Source organism: Camarhynchus parvulus, chromosome 2 (genome assembly GCF_901933205.1).
Source record: "Camarhynchus parvulus chromosome 2, STF_HiC, whole genome shotgun sequence".
NCBI lineage: Eukaryota > Metazoa > Chordata > Aves > Passeriformes > Thraupidae > Camarhynchus > Camarhynchus parvulus.
Genome location: NC_044572.1, coordinates 6,484,848 through 6,496,627, shown reverse-complemented (window position 1 = coordinate 6,496,627; position 11,780 = coordinate 6,484,848). Strand labels below are relative to the sequence as shown.

At 47.0% G+C, this 11,780-nt stretch overlaps 1 protein-coding gene across 1 annotated transcript in view; it reads left to right on the top strand.

Moving 5' to 3' along the window:
* Nucleotides 1–819: 819 nt before the first annotated feature.
* Nucleotides 820–11,780, top strand: part of RHEB (Ras homolog, mTORC1 binding) — a 39,059-nt gene continuing 28,098 nt past the window's right edge. Inside the window, exon 1 of the mRNA XM_030971324.1 lies at nt 820–1,051. Coding sequence (XP_030827184.1) covers nt 1,000–1,051 — 52 coding nt within the window. The 5' untranslated portion in view covers nt 820–999. The remainder of the gene's footprint in view (nt 1,052–11,780) is intronic.

Here is an 11,780-nt window from a genome sequence, read left to right as displayed (position 1 = left end):
AGGGACAGGGACTGGGATAACCAAGGTGATGGAGATCGGGGCCAGGGCCGGGACTGGGACGGGTATAGAGACCAGGACAAGGATAAGGGACAGGGACCGGGATGACCAAGGTGACGGAGATCGGGAAAGGAGCCGGGGACAGGACTGGGACGGGCATAGGGACCAGGACAGGGATAAGGGACGGGGACAGGGACAGGGACAGGGATGACCAAGGTGACAGAGATCGGGACCAGGACAGGAACAGGGACAGGGATAAGAGACATGGATCGGGATGACCAAGGTGACGGAGATCAAGACTGAGACCGGGACCAGGACAGGGATAGGGACCAGGACAGGGATAAGGGACAGGGACAGGGATAAGGGACAGGGATAAGAGACATGGATCGGGATGACCAAGGTGATGGCGATCGGAGTTCGGGGCCGGGACTGGGACGGGGATAGGGACCAGGACAAGGATAAGGGACAGGGACAGGGACAGGGCTGACCAAGGTGACGGAGCTCGGGGCCGGGGCGGGGCCGCGCGCGCGGGACGCACCAACCGCCGCACGCTGCGCGCGCACGCGCGCGGGGCCTTGGCGCGCGCCTCTCCCCTCCGCTTTCCCCCCACCTCGTCCCCGCTCGCCCTCGCCCGCCCGGTCCCGCCCCCCCCTTCGAACGCGGCCGTTGCCGCTCCCCGGCCAATCCCCGCCCGCCGCCGCCGCCGCGCCGGCCAATGGGCGTGCGGCAGGGGGTGCGCGCGCGCCGGGCTGGAGTGACGCAGGGAGTTTTTTCCTGTGACGCGCAGGTGCGTACGCAGGGCCGGCGCGCGGCGGCGGCGGTCACGTGGTGCGGCCCCGCCGCTGCCAGCGCCGCGCGTCCCGAGCGCGCTCCGGCCGCCGCCCGCTCCCCGCATGTCGCTGGCGCCGCGCCCCGCGCCCCCACAGCCGCCCGCCGCCGCCCTCCGCCGCAGCCGCCACCGCCGCCGCCCTTGATGTGGTTCGGGGCCGGGCGGGGGAGAAGATGCCGCCGTCCAAGTCCCGCAAGATCGCGATCCTGGGCTACCGGAGCGTGGGTGAGCGCGGCGCGGGTTTCGCGGCAGGGGTGCGGGCGGGGTGCCCCGGGTGCCGCCGCATCGCCCTCCCCCGCGGCGGCGGCAGGTGCAGCGGAGGCAGCGGCGCTTCCCGCCGCCCCGAGCGCGCAGCCGCGGCCCGAGGGAGGGAGCGAGGGAGGCCCCGCCATGGCGGCGCCGCAGAGCTGCGGGCCCGCGGCCGCCGTGCCCTTAATAGGAAGTTTCGCCCCCCGCACTCCCCGAACGCAGCCCGGAAAAGCGGGATCGGGGGAGCTGCGGAGAGCGTCCCTCCCGCCGGCTTGACTGTGCTGGGGTCCCGCTCCATGCAACGCTCCGTAGGGAGCGAGCCCGGAGAAGGGCAGCGGAGGTGGGGAAGGGTCCTGGAGCGCGTGTCCTGTGAGGAGCGGCCGCGGGAGCTCAGCCCGCAGAAAAGGAGGCTCAGGGGAGGCCTCATCGCTCTCCACAAGTCCCTGACAGAAGGTGCCGCCAGGTGCGAGTCGGGCTCTACTCCCAGGCAACCAGCGGTAGCACATGAGGACATGGTCTTCAGCTGCGCCGGGGGAGGTTTGGGTTGGACTCCGGGAAGGATTTATTCTCAGAAAGAGTGATCGGACCCTGGAACGGGCAGCCCAGGGGGGTGGTGGAGTCACCGTCCCTGGAGCTGTGTAAGCAGACTGGACGTGGCGCTCAGTGCCGCGGTTGACACGGTGATGGTGGGTCCCTGGTCCACCTCAGAGCCCTTGTGCAGCCTCGGTGGTTCTGTGATTTAGAGCCAGTTTGACACACTGGGGAGGCCAGGCGGGTGTGTTGCCCGTGCCTGTTCCTGCCCCCATGGAGGTGTTCGTGAGGCGGCAGGAGCAGCGCAGCCGCTGTTCCCGAGGGGCCGCCTCGGCTCCGGGCTGTGCCCGTACGGCGCCGCTGGGACAATCCGGAGCGGGCCCATCCGCTGGACGAACTGCCTGGAAGCGTCCAGCACGAGTCTATAGCAGCTGATAGAGGGTTTTGTTCCGTATAAAAAAGTGTGATCCTTTCTCCTGCATCTGATGGAGAACGGTTTCGGATGTTTCAGCATTCGGGTTCTTGGAGCCGAGGGGAACAAGCTGTAGTACAGCCGGCGCTAATCGATCAAACTTAAAAGCATAGATCAATGTGGAAGATAATGTGTGGTTGGGGAAAAAAAAAAAGATGCTACAGCGTGATACTACTCTGATATAAATGGGGTTTTTACATTGAAAGCAGTGACTATATCAGTAATTTGTCTTCTGTGACACACAGCATAAAGAACGCTTTAAAAAAGCTTTTTTAAATATAAGAAAAGGCTACATAAGGAGAGCTTTTTTTTTGCATTTTGTGCATAGCTGCAGCCAGCTTGGTGTTTGAATTTGTTTGATGAATTTGTCCAGTCCTTAAACAGAACAGTGAGTAGTAGATTGATCAGTTTGCACAGTCCGTATGACATCACTTGTTGCAGTCTGTTCATTGTCTTGTTGTTATGTTTTCTCTCTTTGAGCACTGGTGGGAGCAAAGCAATGGGCAGTGTAAGTGGGAAGGGGAATGCTTGAAATTCTGTTCTTTGGAAGTCTGTGGTGGGGACTGGGTGTACTGTTGAGCTTTGGTCCTTCATCTGTTGACACTGACAAGCAGCAATCAGAAAATCAGATATTAGTAGGGCGTAGCACCAGTTGAGGAGAAATAGAGGAGTAGTATAATGTTGTTAGTTTGGTTGGGGATGTGAGCAATAGTACTCGTGGAAAGGATGGCCAAAATGTTACCTAACTGTTAAGACGTGCTGCTGAACTTCTTTAACTAAAGTTTTCTGGGACTAGGGTGGAATTGGGCTTGATAGGACAAGACCAATTTTATTAGGAAAGCTACAAGTTGTATGAACATAGAATTAAGAGGAGGGGGGAAATCTGATTTACTGGAATTTCCTTTTGTTGTCATTAAATTCCTTGGCAAATACTTAGGTAGAAGTTCAAGCAGTAGAAATGGGCCATTGAGGTCCTACTTCCATCTTGTAAAGCTGTTAGAAAAGCAGGAGAGTTAAGCTGTGAGATTTAGATTGTCCTCTGCTTCCCCAAATATGCCTCCTAAAGTGTAGTAGGATGGGGACTGAATTTGGCCTCAGGGAAACTTTTGATTAAGTCTTGCTTTGTATTATGATGGCAAGAATATCACTTGAACCCTGGGTAAGAAAGGATATAATCTCATTTTAGGACAAGTGTTTGGGTGGTAGAAAAGGAAGTACATTTCTTTTGGAGGAAATGCTGCATTGTATAGAGGTAATGCTCATTAAAGTGGGGAATAATTCCAGAATCTGAAGGAAATGCTTTCTACATTTCCTTTTGTAATTTGGGAACAGCATTGTTTTGCATTAACATTAATCTTGACCCTGGAATTAGGGAGGTTAATTTTGGTGAGTTGTAAAATGCTTGCAGTTTCATAGGTTGGCCCTAAATGCTTAGGGGGCCTGCTCTGGGAAGTCGGGTGCTCCCCCTGTAACTGCAGTGTTTGAGATGAAGCTGTCATAAAACTGGGAGCTCTTTTTCCCCATGTCTCTCTCAGTGAGGTGCTGAAATAACCAGGTTTTGATGATGATGTTTGTCAAGCAGGGAGCTTTTCCCTACAGCTGTTGATTGAACAACCCCGTGGGTCTCTCAGGTTACAAGTGTGTACAGGGAAGGGTGGGCACGCCCTCCCTGGGGATTTGTGAAACAGGGGCTGAAAATTGTACTGGATTCGTGCTAAGGCCTTGTCTATTTTATTACATTAAATTTTAGTCTTATCCTGGTGCTGTTGTCAGGTAAACTAGAGGTTGGGAGTGGTATCTGGTATAATAGGTCTCAGAATAGAAAATTCAGGAATCTGCTTGTTTGAATACACTCCCTCTATCTTTCAACACCGCCATCAAGCCTCTCATATGTGAAACTTTTATTCTTTGCTGATGGGAGAGATCACAGTGGAAGCCTCGTAAATTCCCAGGCAGTCATACTTTCTGAGATGCAGACAGAGTATTTGCCAGGAGCTTCAGGAGGTGTTTTTTGGTGAGGAAGACTGATTATCTGTGGATACAGCATGCAGGTCGTGGCATGACGTGAGACAAAATCACGCAAGAATGTCTCTGTTGGGTTTTGCTCATGTTTAAATTGGTCTAAGAAAGTTAAATTCCATTATGTAATTGTGCTTGTCTCAGCAAGGTTCTGAGTAGAAATCAGATGGATTTCATCCCAGGGTCTGAGTTTCACAGCAGAAGAACTTGACTTGCATTACTGTTAGTTGGGAAGTGACCAGAGTGTATCAGCTATTTGAGATTTCATTCTGGAAGAAATCTATCTTGTGCATGATGAAGCATAAACTTTTATAAAGTTACTGCCTTCCCTAAAAAGAATCTTCATATTTGTGTTTTGGTCATAACTTAATATCCCAAATATAATTGGAAATAATGGATTTGCTTGGAAATAAATCAAGCAGAAGATTTTCTGAATCTTTTTAGAGTAACAGCCTCTCTAAAAAGCAGGGTAGAGTTGCCAAAAATGCTTTGTGTTCAGTTTCATTCTCTTTCTGTTTATAGAACAGATGTGCAAATTCAGACCACAAATGCCTGTAGGAAAGAAGAAGTTTCTTAGATCATCTTGTAAAGTACCTTATTACTGGGATTCTCTGTGTTGTATTGAATGGATGGATTTAAGATAAGCAGGAAGGTATTGTTTGGATCAGCTGCTTCAGTTGTAGGTCTTTATCTCAGCCTGATTTCTTTTGTGTTGACTGGATAAGCTGTGCTGCTGGTTTTACAGATGTACTTGCAGAAACAGGAATTCTCTTTCTGAATTTTACATGTTTGGACTGGTCATCTGAAAATGCTGTCCTGGGCAGTTTATGGCTCTGAGGGGAAAATCCAGTTAATAATAGGGAGCTTACCTATTTCCTTCTCTGGATAAATAAATCAACTTCTTTTGTGTGTGTAGGTGTAGAGCAGACCATGCTGCAGGCAGAAGTAGTCATGGTCTGACTGCGGCATGCAGGTATCAAAAAAAAACCCCTGTGATGGAACAAAATGATCTGTCAGGATTAGATTTGTATGGAAAAGCTTCCAGGTGATTGTTTTCAGCTAAAAAAAATGCCTCTGCCCCCTCCACTTTGCTTGAAAAGCAAGAAGGCAGAAAAAGCAGTAACTTTAATATGGACCTGTAAATAGTAAAAATAATTGTTATGGCAAAAGGTAGTTTGAAAAGAGGAGTTGTGTGAATATTAGGAGGTTAGCAGTGTAAAATGGAGCTGGGGCTTTGCTGTTCATGCCTGAAAGATGGCATCTGCTCTCACAGCAGCGTTCCGCCCCGAGCAGGGATCCCTCTGGGATTGGATGGGGAAGTGGTAATTTTAGCAGGCGATAAATTGCCCGTGTAAATGTCAACAGAGGAGGAATGGAGAAATTACCGCTGCCGTGTGCTGTAATTTGGTTTACACAATCGGCTGTGGCCGCAACACGGGAAAGCCTGAGATTGACCAGGAAAATTGAGCGGTTCAGGAGCCAGCTGATCTGTAAGGTTACATTTTGCTGTCCCTTGTAAAGTGCCAGGATGACTTCCACAGCCCTTCCCTCGCCAGGGCCGCAGTTGGCTCTGCCAGAGTGCGGCAGTGCTGGAGGAGGAAAGGTTGCAGCTCCCAGGGGGACGGGCTGAGGCTGGAAATGCCAGCTTTAATTGCATTTCGGTGTTAGTGCTGCGATAGTGGCTGCAGCAGGGAAAGTTGCTACAGAGCATTTGATAGCAGTAGCTGGAAGCACTAGAGGCAGCATGTTCAGCTGTAATATCAAGCCACCGTAGGGTTATTTGAGGACACTGCTCGAGGATTAACTCTTAAGTTGCCTGCTCTGATCTGTCAATGGTAACACTTGCACGTTTTGCTTGTATGTATGGGGGCGTTTTGGTGTTTGATTACACAACTTGAAGTTAACATCGACAGGAAAAGCCTGATGAAATGTAGATCCTGTAATTTATAAGCTATGTAAAGTTGGAGCTCTTCATTTAGATCTACTACAGTGCCTGGAGTGTAGGCTCTGGCTGAGGCAGCCCCCTCTGCGGTACAGGCTGCTGCGGAAACTCGGCCTGACCACGCAGCCGGGATTAGAAGAGCAGGCTAAAAAGTGATAAATGCCATTATGATTAATTTCCTGTAGCTCTCCTGAAGGTGACATCCAAGGGCGTGCTTTAAAAACTGCTCAACTTAATTGTGTATTCCATCCAAAATTGAAACAGCTTCTCTGTGGGATGTTCATAATGCACTCAGGCTCTGTGAATGCTGCATGAGTCAATTGGCTGGTGTCATCTCAAATTCGCCTAAATCAGAAGCTGCAGACATGAAGCGTGGCGTGTAAAAACACGAAGTGACCCTTGCCAGTCATGAATTGGTCTCCTTAAGGATTTGAGAGGTTCCCTTTTGTTTTTAAAGGTTTGTATTTGAAGTGAATGGCAGATTTGTTGGGAATTTGATAATGTGAGAAAGCAAAATCTGCTTCCTGTGCTTGGGGGATTTTTGTTCCTTAAAATTTCTTTCTTCCAATCTTGGTCAGGACACTGGCATTACACTGTGGGTCCTGCCTATTGAGGGCAGCTCTCCTGTAAATGAGGATATGTGGAATGGGAGAAAAGGGAAGTGTGGACAAAATTCATGTTTTATGTTGTCTAGCAGACCTTTTAACAAGATTTCAGATTATTAAGTTTACTAAAAGCATATTAACATGGACCATTACAGGTTGCATTTCCTTTTGGAGAGATACAAAGTACGGTGGATGCTGAATTGGGTATTTTGTGGGGTAAAGTTGCTTGTATTGAACTGGTCACTGAGGAAGTAAACTGAGGCAGTTTTTGAACAAAGTGCCAAAACAGGCTTTCAGGTGCAGCTTTTCTCAAGAAACATCCGAGCCACTTTGTTTTTTTAATTGCCACATAATGAAGGCAGATGCAAATGAACTCTGTAGGGTGGGGCGCCTTTTGGCCCAAGTTGAGCTAATCCCACACTGTGGCTGGGAGTTGAACCTTGCTACCCCCACCCAGGGGTGTGATGGAAGGCTGTCCACCAGCTCAGGGGATTGATTTATTTAAAAAGTAAAGCAACCAGAAGGGAAAGTTTTTGTATCTTTCAGTTGGTCAGCTCAGTGAGCGCAGCCCTGACAAGGGGGAATGGGGTCAGGAGCACAGGATTTTGGGGGGAGGATGGTGTAGGCTCTTTGTGGCTGTGCTGATTTCTCTTCAGTCAGACTTGTTATGGAACCACGTCTGTTAGTGTTTTCCTCGACCACCTGAGACAGGCATGGATGCCTTTTGGTCAACTTTCAGCAGTGGAACTTCTGAACTGGACTCATTCTCTTGATGGAAAAAGATGGCCTTGTGCAGGTGCTGAGATATGTGCTAGGGAGCCATGGAGAAATCGAGTTCTTCAAGGTTCTTGTTTAAATAACCTTCTGTAGTCAAATCTAATCAATTCATGTGGAATTGAGGAAAAAAAACGCTTGACCTGGGGTAAACCTAAACCTTGTTCTAAAGGTCTTTAAATTCAGATGGTGCCTCAAGTGATACGATCTGGAATTTTCTAGAAGCACCTGCTAGTAAAGATGTTGCAATGGAGCAAAGCCAAAGCTTCAGGACAAAAACTCTAAGAACATGGAATCCAACCCTTAACCCAGCACTGCCACCTCCACCTCTAAACCATATCCACACAACTTTTAAATACCTCCAGGGCTGGTGGCTCACCTGGTTCCCTGGACAGCCTGTTCCAATGCTTGACAACACTTTCTGTGAAGAAATTTTTCCTATCATCTAATCTAAACCTCTCCTGGCACAACTGTTTTCTCTTGTCCTATTGATTGTTATTTGGGAGATGGGACTGACTTCCCTCTTGGCTACAACCTGTCCAACAAATGAAAGGCATTCAGAGTAATTATTTCCTTCCTAGGTGGAAAGCCACTGGAAACAAATCTAAACTGTGTTGCTTTTCAGCTTGGTCTGCTGTCTTTGGTAGGATACCTTTCAAAGTATCTGTTTCTTGCAAATACTGGTTGACCCCTCAACCTGGCTGACTCCTCCTTTGGTTGTGTTTATCAGCATTTGGAGCCTGGGGGTGAATCACAGCTACTTCATTGTTGAAATGCTCTGGTTTTTCCTCAGTTTGCCATACACATGTTGATTGCTGGGCATGCACATTTTAAGAAATGAAGGGTGCTGGATGAGACTGTTGAATGAAGCATTGGTCAAACAGATTACACAGGTTCTTGTGGTGGCAGTAGCCGTTGGTTTTTCTGGGTTTGGATTGAAGGCACTTGAGACAGTAGTTCATGTTTGGACTCAGGTGTTTGTTATTTTTTATCAGTAAAACAGTGTCACTCCTTTGAGTTTGGCAGCTTTTCATTAGAAGGCACAAAATGGCCAACAATCTCTTGTTCCAAGGTCTTTTAAGGCTGAACTATCCAATTAAGAACTGACACCTGGATTATTTTCCCTTTTAACCCAATAACTGATCCCACAGAGCTGCAATGGGGACTTTTCTGCCCAATTACAAAATACCACCCAAACCCATGGAGAAGAAGGAAGAAGAAGCATGAAGAAGAAACCCAGGATGACACCCTGTGCCCTCCATCTTGTTTCCATCCACAACATACTAAAAATCCCAAAAACTCAATTTCTCACCAAGTGATACACCTACACTGCTCTCTATAATCTATTGCACACTTTTGTGGATTCCAGTCTGTCTTGAAGTTTAGGAAACTTTCTCCATGAATGAGGGTCAAAGTCAGTGCTCCCCTGGGGGTCAGAGCAGCCAGAGAAATATTCCCGGTGCCCTGGGTTTCCACAGGTTCTGAAAATGCAGATTTTGGATTATGAGGCACAATATTCCACAAGATGAAGTTAGGACGAGCAAAAGACCAGCTTGAGCCTTGGGGGCTCCTGCAGAGGGGAAGTCTGCAAGAATTTCTTATGGGACTTCTTGTGGGAATTAGAGAACTTGAGGCTAGAACAAAAGGAGGAATTGACAACAGTTTGATTTTGGGTGGAATCATCAGGAGTTTGTGGGTAATGGCCAAAGGTTATGAGGCATAAGACTAAGTGCATGATTTCTGAAGGGCTTTTAAGGAAGGAAAGATCCTGTGTGACACTTGGAGGATTAGTTTAGGAAAGTTGTGGTCCATGTTAAATAGGTATCAGCTGCAGAAATCACAATTCCCTGATTATACTTTAAACAGTGAATTTTTCTTGCAACACTGTTTTTAAATATGACACTAAAATCTCAAAGATTGAGGAGTCAGTATTTCTGGGATGGTTGTCAGTGTTGTTGGGTATTTTAGATTACAGGCACCAGAACATTGTGTGTGCCAAACCTAGTTATTTGTGTTCTGTGGGGTATGGAGTTAAATTAATTTTAATTTGGAAAAAGATGGAATATATAAGTGGTCCTCAGTGTGTGGATGTAAACATGTGCAAGTGTAATACAAAATTAGGATATGAAAGTGTCTCTTGACAACGTTGTCTCCAGAGTTAGTGGGATACATCTGTCTAGCTTCAACAGCTTGTCAGATTGTATTGCCAAAACTTCATTCAATATGTATGACCTCCTTTAAAGGTACTCTTGCTATATGCAAAAGAGCTGGGATGCATAATATGTAGGAAAACTCCATTAAATCTGCCCTAAAAACTGTCAAAACAATCAAGCACTTGACACTAATGCAGTAAAGTGTATTTTGCTTCAAGGCTTGTTATTCCATCAATAACAAATTTTTGGTCTTCTGAAATCTGTTTCAAAATTAGCATTTTTTAATTAGAATTGGAAGTTTCTGCTTTAAAATGTGCATATAAACAAGCACCATGTTTCTTAGCGTGCTTCTTTGCTTTCTTGGAAATGGTGTTTGCTTCTTTTGTATGGTCTGACCCTGGTGAATAAATTCAAAAGGAAGGTGTTGGTTGTGCTGTTTCCACCTTCATATTTTGAGAAAAAAAATCAAAACTCTTCATAAACCTTTTGAGGTTGCTAATCTTAAGTATAAAAATGGTTCCGTTGGAAGGTAATGCAAGTTTTTCTGAGCAGTGAAAGCAGGAAGAGTAAGTTGTCTGAATGTTACAAAATCTTGTTCCTTATACAGAGTGTATAAGAGTCTTAGGGCACCTCAACCTTTTTTCTGCTTGTCCTTCTACAACTGCACATTTTTGTCACTTTTATTCCCAAGTGTGGTGATAGGACAGAGGAGGAGCTAATGTGAAACTTGAAGAACTGATGGGTTGATGTGCAGGCAGACAAATAGAATGTTCTGCTGTGTCTCCTGAAGCCTGACCTGACTTCAGGTTGTCTTCAGCTGTGGTTCAATACTCAGCTGCTTTGTCTAAGCCGTGTGGTTGTGCTAGAGGAGCCCTGGGAAGTGAAGTATCCAGCTTGTGTTTGCAAGAGCTTCCTCAGGTGCTGGAGCAGGACTGGCTGGAAGATGCTTGACTTGTGAAAAAGTGGAAAAATAATTTATTTTCAAGTTGCAGGTGTCATTCTCATTTATCCTCCTGGGATACTTTCAGGGGGGTTGAGGGAGGGTGGTAATGAGATAGCAGGGGTGAGGTTTTTTTGGTTTGTTCTGTGTTTTTCTTCTTCCCTGCAAAGGCCAGAATTCTGTATTGTGATCTTTTAGTACTACATAATATGAAAACTGAGAATGGGCAAGTATGATTCTTATCCAAAACCTCTTAATTTGAAGCATCTGTTGAGCCAACAGATGGATACATGCTGGTTGGGAAGGTAAGAAAGCCAGCTGGCTGTCATGGCAGGCAAGCATTTGATATTAAGATGCAGCAAACAAGGGTTACCTATTCTATCTTCTCTGCCCTGTGGCAAAATCAACCATGTCATGTCATATCTGACAGATCTTTGGCTTAAATTCCCTTAACATTTCCCAAAGTTGGGGGCTTTAATGATTCTTTTGGTATTCTACATGGTGTTATTCTTACCCTGGAGTCTTATTTTTGCCCTGCTGTTTTACCCACGTGCATCAGGCAGAGATTTTGGTATATTATTACTTGAAACCTCCCTTGCTGTTGACAGATTGTCCTCTGCATTCAGCAGCTACTCTTGGGTGGATGGTGAGTGTGTAAGTGCAGGAGGCTCACAGCCAGCCTTGGTGGGGAGGGGTTGATGACTAACTGCAGCTGGGTGAAGTGCAAGGCTGTGAAGATGGCATTTAACAGATTGTGGCTTTCTTCTACCCTGATAAATAGAGGGGAGGAGCTTCCCTGATCAGCAGAAGTGACATGGAAGGTGCCTGTGCAGTTAATTCAGAGAAGATCTAGAGCTGAAATGGAGAAGAGACAACAATAACAGCAAAAAGCCATCAGAACCTGGTGGTGGGAGAGAGCTGTGTAGAGGAAGGAACAGTTCAGGCACACACTGGTTTTTATGTTGGTGTGGTTATGTGTAGATCCACTGGGGTAGCACATGAGAAATAGTCAAGGCTCAACAATGTGAACATTAATCAAAATTCTCAGTGTCCACCAGTTGTGGGTAGAGATGTTATGGAGTTGACTGTAGGGGGATAAAATATAAGAAAATAAAGATAGTGTAGAAAGTAATCTTACCCCTAAGGAGTTGCAGCTGGGCCAATTAGCAAAGATTAGGAACAGGCCTGACTTTAACAGGCCACAGCTGTAACCAATGAGAAGAAGAGTGCTATAAAAGAGTGGGGTGGCTGGGTGAGAAGAAAACTGGA